Here is a 12,727-nt window from a genome sequence, read left to right as displayed (position 1 = left end):
GTATAATTTAATGTTAAAATGCTATCGTTTCTGTAATAATATCTATTCATTTATGAGTGTATACATTTATAAATTATATAATTACGTTGCGACTTTTTGCTATTTCATTTATTTACATCCATGCGCGTTCACAAGCGTATGACGCGCGTTCACACCTCGCCCATCCCCTGCTGCACACTTGTCTGAAGAACAAAGTTTGTCGTTTGTTATCGACACACACACACGGATATAAATACTTCTCACAGCTAAAAGGTAATGTTCATTTCTCCCCAAACTAATTGATTAACAGATTTAACAGATTAACTTTAATTTAATTTATCTTTGAATTTCATTAAGGAAGTAAGTCTGAGTGTTGTACTGTTAACTGTACTGAAGAAACTTGACCTAAACTTAACTTTATAGTCAAACGTGAGTTCAGAAGTGAAAGGATAGTACTATAAAATGATGAAATAATACTTTTAAATTGGTAGCTGGGACATCAGATTGCATTTATAGTATGTTAACTCAATGTGTTACATATTATTAGCAATATTATAATTAATATCATTAGGTCTACTGCTGCTGCTACTTCATAGTGAATAAAAGCAAGATCTGATTTATTCCTAATGGTTGTTACACTTCTCTGAGGAGGAAAAGATACTTCCTCAGGTACTTATTTTGTATTTTTAGTGTTGTTTTACAACATGAAGCCATAAAATGGTGTGTTTCATTATGGGGAAATGATGCATGATGTTGAAAATAACTTCACTTCCTTTTTGAGACTTCAGCAAATGGTGGCTGTGTCAGCTTATTGTGGTTGTTCTTTCTTTAAGTCAACATAGCAGAAATAGTAGAATAAACAGTGAGTTTAAGGGTTTTTTTTGCAGTTATGAACAAATGAACAGGACATGAATCACATTCACATACTGGCTTCAGTGTTCGCTGTCATGTGTGGTTAAAAGTGTTTTATTCCCCCAGATGTGGAAGTCAGTCGTGGGCCACAATGTGAGCATAAAGGTGGCAGCAGAGGGGGACGACTGGGAGACAGACCCTGACTTTGAGGTACTGTATGCTTCCTGGAGTGTGTATCACTAAGGGGAAGATATATGCCAATGCAATAAGTCTTATTTTAGGATTTCACGCTTCATTTTCACCACAGTCTCTGTTTTTTGTCTTTTTTTGCAGAATGACGTATCAGAGCAGGAGCAGAGGTGGGGAGCCAAGAGTGTCGAGGGTTCGGGACGTAAAGAGCACATCAGGTAATAGATGCAAAGCCAAGTTTTTTCTGGAAATGAAAGATTGAACCTGTCAGAAGGTTACAAGAAACGCAGGTCAGAGTGGGTGCAGAGTAGCAACAGGAAGAGGAAGTGAGAACAGAGCAACAAGCTGTCAGACTGTCTCCTAATATGGATAATATATGACGATGACACGCTGACAGTGAGCTTTAAAACAATGTAAGTTCTCACTGCAGGTGTATCTAAGATTAGGACAAGAAACTGCTCAAAGGTGTTATTATGTTGCATCCGAAATACAGTTCAAATATAGTCAGAACTTTTAGCACTGATCATATTTGATATTATTTTAATATTCACAACTTCGGCCAAACTCCACTGTCCCCTAAAGGTGTCAGAACAAATCTGCAGAGGCATAGTTGATGCTCAGTGTATACAGTCAAATCAATATGTGGTAAATCAAATCACACATGAATGAAAGTGCAGAGTACTGGTTTCAATGTTATTGTGTGATTATAAGCAATTAACAGAAAGCAGAAAGGTGCATTTATGTGACAATGAATAATAATAATTTGTCGCTCTACTGAGAACTGATCATCTTAATCATCAAGTTAAAATACTATATAATTATTTGTTGGTTTAAGCTTCTCATATAGTGATAAAAGTAATAAAAGGATGAATAAATCAGACCGACAAGAGCTGTGACACTGTTGACACAAAACATTGTAAATGTTTCCAGTAAATGTATATACAGGTTCACACAGTTTAGTTTGTTTCCAGTTCATTTTAAACTTCTTCCTTGCGTTTGATTCAAGACAAGATAATCCTTTATTAGTCCTTCAATGGGGAAATTTACAGCATTACGGCATCAAAGTGGATTGCAAAAATAGAAAGAGCATCAATAAAAAAACAAAAGAACAAAAAATAATAAGAAGGTAAAGATGCAATATGAACAACAGGAAATAATAAAAATAGCAACAGTATGTATGATGTGTGCTACAGTATATAAATACATTTGTTTAACTTGTCTTATGTGAGTATATTAGGTATAAATAGTCAAAGGTAAATATGACTAATATTACTATTATTGTGCATACTGGTGCATACTGTGTGCACAGGCCTTCAGATGTCAGTATGTTTGACATCTGCATGATCTTTTCAGCATTGAAGCGCTCAGACAGAAAGTCGCTGCGGAGCACGAACAGGTGAAGGGTAAAGAGCACACTCCCAAAGCGTCATATGGATATGGAGGGAAGTTTGGAGTGGAGAAAGACAGAATGGACAAGGTGAACAAACTCTCTGATATAATTTATGCTTATATATAAACCACCTGCTGTTGAGGGTTTAGTTTGTGCATCAATGTATCTCTGACTACCCAGGCTGCCTTGGGACACGACTACGTGGCTCAAGTCGAGCAGCACTCCTCCCAGAAAGATGCAGCGCGAGGGTTCGGCGGGAAATACGGAGTTCAGAAAGATCGAGTGGATAAGGTGAGAGGAAAAGCAGACAGTTTTACACTCAAGTCTTTTAACAAAAAAAAACAAGAGAAAGCAAGCACATAAAACCAATTTTAGCATCTTTATATTGGCTTCCTGACACTATAGTGGAAAATGTATCAACAGTAAAGAAATGGCAGCATTTTCCTGTAAATATCTAACATGTAACTTCTGTAAATTCCTTTAAAAAACATACAAAGACTCACCTTTTAAATGTTAATGTCAGTAGATTTGCTTTTATTGAATCTCAGTTCATCTCAGTCTCAGTTTCATTGTATTTTAATGTTTCTGTTCAACTTAAACTCCAGCTTTACTTATATAGCACATAACACAACACAGTAGATCCAAAGTGCTTTACACAGAGGAAAAAAAACATAATAAAGAGAAATCAGAATGATGATAAAAGTTACAACATTAATAATAAATGTACATGGTCACAGAGAGCGTAGAGCACATGGTGACAACAGCCACGTCACCACTTTTTGGTTCATTTCTCTACATGTTTTCATACAATTTGGTGTAAACTGCAGTGTATGAAATCTGTTATCATAATTATTATTAAATGCAGTCTCTGTTGTCTGTGCAGTCTGCCATGGGCTTTGAATACAAAGGAGAAGTGCAGCAGCATGCATCTCAGAAAGGTTTGGCTCTCTTAATATTTAATATACTATTTTTGGAAGTTGCTGCCAAACAGAAGTTCCTCATCCAGGATTTTTTTTCTTTACATGGTTTTAGATTACGCTAAGGGATTTGGAGGGAAATACGGAGTGGAGAAGGAAAAAGTGGACAAGGCCGCTATGGGGTATGACTACAAAGGCGAGACTGAGAAGCATCAGTCACAAAAAGGTGAGTTTAAGTCATAATAATTGTTAATTGTGACAGTTTTCTAGACATTTGTGGCTTAATTTTGTGTTTTTATTTTCGCCAGATTACTCAAAGGGATTTGGAGGGAAATACGGTGTGGAGAAGGAGAAGGTGGACAAAGCTGCACTTGGGTACGATTATAAAGCAGAAACAGAGAAGCACCAGTCACAGAAAGGTGAGTTAAAGTCATTGCATGTTCTGACTCTGCTTACCAAATATCTGATTACATTCACTCTTATTCTTCTTCTTCCTTCTTTTTTTTTTTTTACCAGATTACTCGAAGGGATTCGGGGGGAAGTTTGGCGTCGAGAAGGAGAAAGTAGATAAAGCTGCCTTGGGGTACGATTATAAGGGTGAGACGGAGAAACATCAGTCACAAAAAGGTGAGACGACACCCACAAAAATGTTTATTCCCACTTATGAGAAGAGTTACGGTACGTCAGACTGATCCAGCTGGTCTCTGTTTAGATTATTCAACAGGTTTTGGAGGTCGTTATGGAGTACAGGCAGACCGCATGGATAAGGTCAGTGTTAATTCATATTTGTTTATTATTGTTTACTCTATAAAATCTCCATCACAATTTCCAAGAGTCCAGTTTTTATTTTAATGGGACTTGAATATGAAAGATATATTAGCATGAATGTTGATGTACTATTTACATTAATATTGATTATTTTTGTTTAAATCTTTAGCCTCTTTCAGTAACGTAACATTTACACATTAAATTAAATAAGTAGTTTACAGGTTTTATAAAGTAATTCAGATTTGATGTAAAATAATATATATATATAATAAGGAAATATTAATAAATGTGTGTGCAAAATGCCTGATATGAAGAGTGTGGTTAACATGTGGTTTATTGGTTGGTGGTTGGCATTTAGATTTATTTACAGTCGATAGACTGGCAAGTTTCCGCACTTGTATTCATTATGGTGAATGATAATTGACTTAATTAATATAGTGTATCTTTCTCTGATGTTTACTCATAGAGTGCAGCTACCTTCTCAGACATGGACTCCCCGACTTCTGCTTATGAAAAGACGCAGCCGTTAGAGGCCTGTAAGTTCATTTTTCCGTCAACATCATCCATCCCACTGTGCCGCTGCAGGTGCTTTGTGTTCATATTCATTCATTCATCTGTATTATGCAGCAAGCGCAGGCGCAGGGAAACTGAAGGCCCGTTTCGAGAACATGGCCAAAGCTTCAGACGAGGAGAACCGAAAGAAAGCAGAAGAAGAGAGAGCCAGGAGACAGGCGAGAGAGACAAGAGAGCGAGAGGAAGCCAAACGCAGACAGCAGGTAACACAAACGCTCCACTTTTTACTACAACGAAGAGCAATAAGCTAACAAATGCTCATCATGCATTATTATTAATGATAAATGTTTCCTGTAGGAGCAGGACAGCAGAGAACAGGAAGCTCATCCACCACCTGTTCCAGATGTGGCTGAAAAGTACGACATGCCACTACCTGAGATCCCCCGCCACATGCCAGAGGTAGAAGAAACACAGGAGGCAGAACCAGAACCAGAGCCAGAACCAGAACCAGAGCCAGAGGTGAGACACTCTGATTTAGATCAATGTTAGTTGTAGCAAAGCTTTATTTAAATTCTTTTAAATTCAGTTTTAAAGAAAAGGAAAGAAATCTCTTTTAATTCTCTGCAAGAAAGCAAATTAAAGTAATTCCCAAAATGTTAAAACTATTCCTTAAAGTATTGCATCCCTGTACTGCAGTCGCTCGTGGTCCAGGGTCTCATGTTAAAATCTTCTGGGTTTGACGTCATGTAACCGAAGATATCCTGTGCAATTTTTCCAGTACATGGCAGGATACGACGAGCCGCCGTCCTTGCCTCCGCGAGGCGACGATTTCTTCGAATCAGATGTTCCCCCACTCCCCATGAGGTCAGCAGATGTTGATGAGGAAGTGGAAGAAGGAGAGTATGAGGAGCTCGCTGAAGCACCACCACCACCTCTGCCACCTCATATAGAGTCAGGTCTGTCTCAGAGTGGGCCGTCATGTCAAACATCAAACCTTTTACACACGTGGAATACTCATTCATTTGTTTTCTATTTGACAGCTGCTGACAATGACTATGAAGACCTGTCGCATGGCATGAAGGCAGTAGCACTTTACGACTATGAAGGAGGTACGACACTTCTTTTTTTTTTTTTTACATTTAACAACCATCTCTCTATACCAGGGGTGTCAAACATGCGGCCGGTGGGCCAGAACCGGCCTGCCGAGTTGTCCAATCCGGCCCACTTTGTTTTCCTCCTTCCCTCTTTCCATCTATCCTTCCAGTGTTCTTTTCATCTGTCCTTCCTCCCTTTCTTCCTTCTTTTCCTTCTTCCCTTCCCTCCTTCCTTCCATCCATCTTTCCTTCCTGCCTTCCATTCTTCCCTCCTTCTTGTCTTCTTATCCTTCTCTTTTCTTCCATCTTTTTAATGATCCGGCCCACATCAGATCAAATTATGTGGCCCTTGAATGAAAATGAGTTTGACACCCCTGCTCTATACCTACGAAGACAGTCTTCATTCTTCTGTTTTTCTTTTTCCACACAGGCGCAGACGATGAGATCTCCTTCAACCCGGATGACATCATCACCAACATAGAGATGATCGACGAAGGCTGGTGGAAGGGGCACTGCAACGGCCACATCGGTCTTTTCCCGTCAGCTTACGTTCAGCTGATGCAGTGACCGACATGCTCTGCAAGCTTTGTTTTAAACGAGCTTCACCTAATTGTTCTTAGGTCAATGAGAGAATTTAAGCACAATATTTATATAATCATTCCAGCAAAATGTATGCCTCAATGGCTTCTGATCATTTGACTTCTTTACTTTTACTGTGTAATATCGCGCTTAGTTTGTGGCAGTGAGTATCTGAACACCAAATGTGTATTAGTGGTAAGTGAAGTTACATCTTATAACTGCAACAAACTGATTTAAGTCAATAAAATGCTACAAAGGCAAGCTTTGTTGTTTTTATGCCAAAAACCTTTATCAGTTATTTCTGATCAATGTCAATACAGTAGTATTAGAGCTGCAATAATTCAATATTATTGTCTTTCATATCATTTTACATAATTATGTTGTTAAAACTGATGACTCCAACCAGACTGTGTGGTTAAGAAATGACTAAATTGATCAAAAATGTGCATTTATATATGATGTTACATATATCTGCTTTAGGTGGAATAAACATTGATATCAGAAAAATATTCTTATCAATGTTATGTCGATTTTGACCTTTAAGGCCAGCTCTAAAATGATATACAACACAAATTCTGAAGAATCAACATCAAAATATGGTGAACAGAGCAAGTCACAGGACTGTAATACATTTCTTTAATCTTACAAAATGGTTGAAATTGTAGCAGAGAATACGTGTCTAATACCGCCATCGCTTTGCTGCACTTTGAAACCAGACAGATTTTTTTCTTAAAACTTGTCTTGACGTCAAAATGGAGCTGCCGTTCCATGAGAATAAACAGAACAACGACAACAGGCTCGGTGGCACAACCGTGAGATCCACCGAGAGAATGAGATTCAAGAGCAGAAGTCGACAGTTATCATGTATGTAAGGAATACATGAAGCAATCCCAGGCTTCTGCGTTAAAAGTCTTTAAAGGCAAAGCAAAGATCTTTTGGCTTCCTTTTGCTTTTACCAGGCGATACCCTTCTTCTTCTTCTGCTGCTTGCCCTGACCACCTTTCTTTGTCATCCGTTTGGCTTTCATTTTCTTGGCCTGTCGCTGGCTCATCCACGTAGGATACTGTCCATTTTCATCCAGCAGAGTTTTCTTGCTGCGCTTGCCGTCCATATCCATTTTCCCATCTATAAAACACAAAAGGCATTGATTTAAGACTACGGTAAAAAAAAAAAATACAGTGTGTCCCAAAAGCAAAATGGTAATATAATTTGTTTACATTTGCAGTAGTAAATTTATTGCTCTGTGCATCTATGAATTTTATTTAACCCACGCTGTGCTCAATCTCTCACTCACCATCGGTCATAGTATCTATCATATCAGCGTCGGCCTGCTTCTTGATCTTGTCAGCTGGCACCACAGTGGCGATCTCCTGCATGTCACTCATCGCAGCGTCTCCCTTCACATCCCGACCCAGAGCCTGTTTCAGACGGGCCAGCTCCTTAGGGGCGTTCTTCTTTCTCTTCTCCGCTCGCATCTTCCTCTTCCATTTACTCCGGAGGCTTTTTGCCATTTTGAAGGATTTTCTGAAATAAACACAGACCAGTCAGTCACAATCTTTCTGAAGACAATAAAGAGTGATGGTAGTCTGAATTGATTATGCTTTAAGTGATCATCTTCCATATCCCAAAAAATTACCATAAAAATGGAAAAACATCTCTAAACAGGTTTAAAAAACAAACAAACCATGAACCACATTTGTTTTTAAGCGATGCAGACTTAACAAATTGTCAAATTAGTGTTTCTGGAGAGTTTTAAAGCCATGACAGTGAGTAGATGGTTTGTCCTCCTTGCTCACAGTTGTCTTATGTTGATCTTAACATTTTATTTAAGTCTCACATCATGTCAACACATTTGTTACTGTTTGATGGTGGGAAAAATGTTAAATACAAGAATCACCTGATTCTGATAATTGATTAAATGTTTGGAGTCATCCTTTAAATTTCGTGATTCTAGTTTCTCAGATGTGAATATTCTGTTTTCTTTATTCTTCTATGACAAACTAAATATCTTTGGGTTGAGGACCAATCAAGACAGTACATCAGCGTGGGTTTTGGCAAACATTTTTCACCACCAAATAACTAATCTATTAAACAAAAAAATAAGCAGATGAAATGTATCTTTAGTTGCATCTCTAATAATCTTCCAATAGCCTTGAAAGAATAGCTTAAAACCAAGGACTTGCTGATCATTTATATGGCCTTGCTTGACTACAAATCACCAAGAAAACACAGGTTATGGTTATTAGTCGATTACTCGATTAGTTGCCAACTATAAAAACTACAATTACATGACTACAAATCACCAAGATAAAACTGGTTAACATTACTGAAGGTTATGTTTTTTCTTGGACAATTATGTTAGATTTGTAAATATTAACTATAGCAGCAAACTGTTAGCTACCTCGTTAGCTATCCAATTGCTAACTATTCCTATCAAAACACGCATTTAAAAACAACTTAATTCAACATGCTATCGCCTACAAGCTGCTAGCAACATTTCCACATTATAAACAGTGAATTTAACTTACAGAAAACGAGTTTTTAGCAGCTGAAATGTCTCCGTAGACGCACACTGACTGCTCCGTACATACACGTGTTTACAAGATGTAAAAAAAACTACGTGATGACGGGCGCTGAAGACACTGCAACATGATTGGCTGCCTGAGTCAACGTGAGAAGCGTGGCGTCTGATTGGCTGACATTCTCAATCGAGGAAGGATTGAGGGATTGCGAAACGTAAACAAGAAGTACAGGAGAGGATAGTGGATGATTGAAGCCTCCAAACACGCTTATTTTTACACCCATCGTTAAATTAAGCTGCTGAAAGTGAAGCGGCGACTCGTTACGTTGTGTAAAGTTGCGGTTTCTGCTGTTTTTTCCTCTTCATTTTGACAAAGTAGACCCTAATGAGCAGCTCTGGTACTAGTCTGGCTCATGCTCGCAGCTGCGGCTCAGTCTGCAGCCCTCCGCTCTCTCCTTCTTTATCAGAGATGTTCAGCATGCTGGACTCGGCTGCAGAGCAACTAATGGTCCATAAAGACTTCCAGGCAGCCTTTGATACATGCAACAGAGGCCTGGAGAGTCTCGCCAGCATGGAGCAAGAGGACAACAGGTGACAGACTGAAGCTCACTCTATATGATTTATTCTGCAGCCTGAATGTTGGTGTGTTTCACTCACTGTGTTTTTTTAATCTCCTCAGGTGTGCAGAGTTAAAGGCCAGCTTCTGCATCTTAGGGATTCAGGCTCTGGCTGAGCTGAATCAGTGGCATGGTGTCCTCTCCTGGGTCCTTCAGCATTATGAGCATCAGGAGAAAATACCAGCTAAAATAATGCAAATGTGGTGAGAAGAGATGAAGCAATTAGTAGCCAATTATTAAGTTAACTGCCAACTATTTTGATAAATTTTCATTTTGAGTTATTTTTTAAGGGATAAACGTCCAGAGTCTCTGATCCCAGCTTATGAAACGTGTTCCAGATTTCTTCAGTCCTGTATGACAGTAAACTGAATATCTTTGAGTTGTGTACCAAAGCAGACATTTTAAGATGTCAACACAGGCTTTGAGAAACAGTAATCAACATTTTTCACCATTTTCTGGCATTTTGTAACTAATCAATAACTTGAGAAAATAATCGCCAGATTAATTGATAGATGAAATATTTGTTATTTGAAGCCCTATTTTGTAGATCGGCAGAAAAAGGAGTGTCTAAATATTATGGTTATCAAGTAATCAGTGAGTATTAGGTGATGTATCTCTGTTCCAACTTCTTAAATGTGAAGTTTTGCTGATTTTCTCTGTTTTGTTATGACTGTAAATTGAATATCTTTAGAAGCAAACAGAAAAAAATACTTTGCAGTTTAGGAAGTGTGATAAATTGATCATTAGTTGCAGCTCTAATGATGAGGAATCTGATGAAATATGAAGAAAATCAAATTAAATAATGTACATCAGTGAAGCAACTAACAGTTATTTTCATTATAGACTCATCTTCCCCAATGTTTTCTCAATGAATTAATCGCTTTGTGTGTAAAATTTCAGAAGTAAAAAATGTCCCTTATAATCTTCAAATTTCTAGTTTATTTCAACCATCAGTACAAAACCAAAATGTGGTCAAAGTACTATGTAATAATCCTCACATTTAGGAGGCTGAAATGTTTAAAAATGACTTCAATGATTCACTGATTATTTTTCTGTCAATCAAATCAATTTATCATCTCATTGCATCAGCTCTAAAGTACATATTTAATTTGCTTTCTCTTATATTTGCAGTATACTTCTTTACTCTAAAGTGGGTGAGCCAGCTGTGCTGCAGGAGGCGTCCAGAGTTTGGTTACAGTGTCTGTCCAACAGTAGAGCAGCAGGTTTTGGGACAGTTGCAGAGCTGTACCTGCTGCATGTCCTCGTACCTCTCGGACACACGGAAGAGGCGCGGGAGCTGATCGCAGGTGAGGTCGGAAGCTGTGCATTCACAGAAGACCAGAGGCAGACAGCGCTGGATATTGTAGATGAAAAAGAGCAACAGAATCAAGAAAATCCTCCTTGCAATCCAGACTTTGAACTTGTTGCTCAAATTGCTTCAACTCGAGGTTAGAAATATCGGTTTAGTCCTGATGACATGTATTATAGCTCGTCACATAAATCCCATAATACAGACTGATGGTTTTCCTTATTTGTTTGTGTTAAACAGGTAGTGTAATCCATAAACTAGAAGCCATGCTCAGGCTTCTCTACAGAAGACTGTTGGCGCCCGGCTCTGGCTCCTTTTCTCTCCGGAGAGTCTTTCTGGCTGCCATCCTTCTCTACATGCTTCTTGTCCGAATGGATCCAGGTGGGATAAAGAGGTTTTTTGTATCTTAGACATCAACAGGGCTAGCTGAAAGATAAATAAAACTGATTGGAAATAAATAAATCTTCCTGTTCTTTGCCCACAGCTCTTCCTTCTTCATTCATGTGGATTTCCAAACTTCTTCAACTGCTCAAACAGATGTGGAGTGCCATGTTTGCGCCTTACTATCAGACCCTCACTCAGAGTAAAAGGCTATAAGAGACTGAAAATCTGTCTAATTATGTTTTACTCATCATTTGAAATCATTTTACACTTTCTTGTTCTTTGCAGGAGAACATGATTTAGTCCCTTTTTACCTATGAAAAACATATGTCATATTAACAGCTTTTATGACTCCAAATATGGACACGTCTAGTAATGTTTGAGTTAGAAACCATGGATGCCTCACTGAGGTCAAAAATAAATTTTACATAACTGTCCTGGTCAAGATAACAGCAGCACAAACAACATGAAACATAGTAAATGTATGATAAAATGTGAAAGGAATAATTACAGATCAAAAAAACAGATCAAATGGTTAATGTAATATATATTCTGTATATAACAACTATTTAATACCGATATAGTATATTAATTTTATTTTTTTAAGGCTTGTGAGAGTGAGTCACACTCCTGTACAGCTGGGAAATAGATTAAAATAAATAAACACATTTTTGAACAGCTACATTTGAGTGCTACTTTTCTTTGAACACATTAAACACGTTTGATGCATGCTTTGGCTACATCTGGCACTGAAATTAATTTAAGACAAAAAAGCATAGTGGAAGGTTTATTTAAGAAATGTCTAGAGGTAGTCACTTCTTTAGGCTCGTGTGTGTGTGTCAGGTATTACTCATGTTGTTGGGACATACAGTACGAGTCAAACGTTTGGACACAACCGACCTTCCCTTAAATGACTTAGTGTCCAAACTTTTGACTCATACTGTATTTAAGTTTGCACAGTCAGATTTTGGGGACTCGTCTCCCTTTTTCTATAATGTTATTCATTAAATTTTAGGGTAAATACTTGGTTTGAGGTTGAGGGCAGGTAAGGGATAGACAAGTATTAGCTGGTTGTGATTAAAGCCCCAGGAAGTGTGTGTGTGTGTGTGTGTGTAATCATATATTAAGCTACTAACGTCATAACCTTAATATCACTTGAGAAGAAACAGAAACACAGTTAAAGACAATAATTACACTTTCCTCTACACCTTCAGTACATCAGACACCCTGTTCCTCTCCTATTTATGATGTTAAGTGTTTTATTTTAAAATTTCAATCAATAAAAAAAAAGACATTACTCAAATATCACACAAGTATTAGTTATTACGGTGATATCATTGGATATTAAAAAAACTATTATTAACCATAGTAATAGTGATTCTAAATGCACTGTTGAACTAAATGAAACATCCCCCCATATGCACAATGTGTGGCAGATTGAAATAACAGTTAAAATATGTTATTTAGGAAAGTACATTTATTCTTGAAGTATTTGTACTTAAAATATTCCCTTTTCCTGCTTATACTCCATTACATGTTAGAGGGAAATATAGTACTCTTTATATTCTGGTAATATGCACAGTATGTTTAGGGCTGCAACTAATGATTATTTTCATGA

General features: G+C 37.7%; 3 protein-coding genes across 4 annotated transcripts; 2 read left to right on the top strand and 1 right to left on the bottom strand.

Moving 5' to 3' along the window:
• Positions 1 to 142: 142 nt before the first annotated feature.
• hcls1 (hematopoietic cell-specific Lyn substrate 1) lies at positions 143 to 6,557 on the top strand. Of its 2 annotated transcripts, none has more exons than XM_062443695.1 (16): positions 143 to 252; positions 958 to 1,041; positions 1,165 to 1,238; positions 2,374 to 2,497; positions 2,591 to 2,701; positions 3,294 to 3,348; positions 3,443 to 3,553; positions 3,636 to 3,746; positions 3,844 to 3,954; positions 4,040 to 4,095; positions 4,562 to 4,631; positions 4,723 to 4,871; positions 4,966 to 5,127; positions 5,387 to 5,564; positions 5,649 to 5,717; positions 6,133 to 6,557. In XM_062443695.1, exons 2-16 carry the CDS (start codon positions 958 to 960, stop codon positions 6,267 to 6,269), a joined length of 1,602 nt encoding a protein of 533 aa, XP_062299679.1. In that variant the 5' UTR covers positions 143 to 252; the 3' UTR covers positions 6,270 to 6,557. The 2 variants fall into 2 exon arrangements, with proteins under 2 accessions (XP_062299679.1, XP_062299680.1); XM_062443696.1 differs by lacking the exon at positions 143 to 252 and adding an exon at positions 822 to 841 and having other exon boundaries at positions 6,133 to 6,272.
• Positions 6,558 to 7,209: 652 nt separating this feature from the next.
• Positions 7,210 to 8,872, bottom strand: llph (LLP homolog, long-term synaptic facilitation factor). The gene is made up of 3 exons (XM_062443700.1): positions 8,810 to 8,872; positions 7,576 to 7,805; positions 7,210 to 7,406 (listed from the first exon to the last, which is right to left on the bottom strand). The coding sequence occupies exons 2-3, from the start codon at positions 7,790 to 7,792 to the stop codon at positions 7,234 to 7,236; spliced, it is 390 nt and encodes a 129-aa protein (XP_062299684.1). The 5' UTR covers positions 7,793 to 7,805; positions 8,810 to 8,872; the 3' UTR covers positions 7,210 to 7,233.
• Positions 8,873 to 9,031: 159 nt separating this feature from the next.
• Positions 9,032 to 11,791, top strand: pex26 (peroxisomal biogenesis factor 26). The gene is made up of 5 exons (XM_062443699.1): positions 9,032 to 9,393; positions 9,482 to 9,622; positions 10,551 to 10,867; positions 10,969 to 11,109; positions 11,213 to 11,791. The coding sequence occupies exons 1-5, from the start codon at positions 9,188 to 9,190 to the stop codon at positions 11,323 to 11,325; spliced, it is 918 nt and encodes a 305-aa protein (XP_062299683.1). The 5' UTR covers positions 9,032 to 9,187; the 3' UTR covers positions 11,326 to 11,791.
• Positions 11,792 to 12,727: the final 936 nt, after the last annotated feature.

The sequence above is a fragment of the Scomber scombrus genome, chromosome 22 (genome assembly GCF_963691925.1).
Source record: "Scomber scombrus chromosome 22, fScoSco1.1, whole genome shotgun sequence".
Classification (NCBI taxonomy): Eukaryota; Metazoa; Chordata; class Actinopteri; order Scombriformes; family Scombridae; genus Scomber; species Scomber scombrus.
This window is presented reverse-complemented; position numbering and strand designations above follow the sequence as displayed.

What these genes read in the sequence shown, in the direction of transcription:
- hcls1 (XM_062443695.1), top strand. Translation starts at nt 958, where the DNA reads ATGTGGAAGTCAGTCGTGGGCCACAATGTGAGCATAAAGGTGGCAGCA. An exon ending in GGACGTAAAGAGCACATCAG is followed by an intron (nt 1,239 to 2,373) that starts GTAATAGATGCA and finishes TGATCTTTTCAG; the next exon opens with CATTGAAGCGCTCAGACAGA. An exon ending in GCCACCTCATATAGAGTCAG is followed by an intron (nt 5,565 to 5,648) that starts GTCTGTCTCAGA and finishes TCTATTTGACAG; the next exon opens with CTGCTGACAATGACTATGAA.
- pex26 (XM_062443699.1), top strand. Translation starts at nt 9,188, where the DNA reads ATGAGCAGCTCTGGTACTAGTCTGGCTCATGCTCGCAGCTGCGGCTCA. An exon ending in ATGGAGCAAGAGGACAACAG is followed by an intron (nt 9,394 to 9,481) that starts GTGACAGACTGA and finishes TAATCTCCTCAG; the next exon opens with GTGTGCAGAGTTAAAGGCCA. An exon ending in GCTAAAATAATGCAAATGTG is followed by an intron (nt 9,623 to 10,550) that starts GTGAGAAGAGAT and finishes TTATATTTGCAG; the next exon opens with TATACTTCTTTACTCTAAAG.
- llph (XM_062443700.1), bottom strand. Translation starts at nt 7,792, where the DNA reads ATGGCAAAAAGCCTCCGGAGTAAATGGAAGAGGAAGATGCGAGCGGAG. An exon ending in GATAGATACTATGACCGATG is followed by an intron (nt 7,407 to 7,575) that starts GTGAGTGAGAGA and finishes TGTGTTTTATAG; the next exon opens with ATGGGAAAATGGATATGGAC.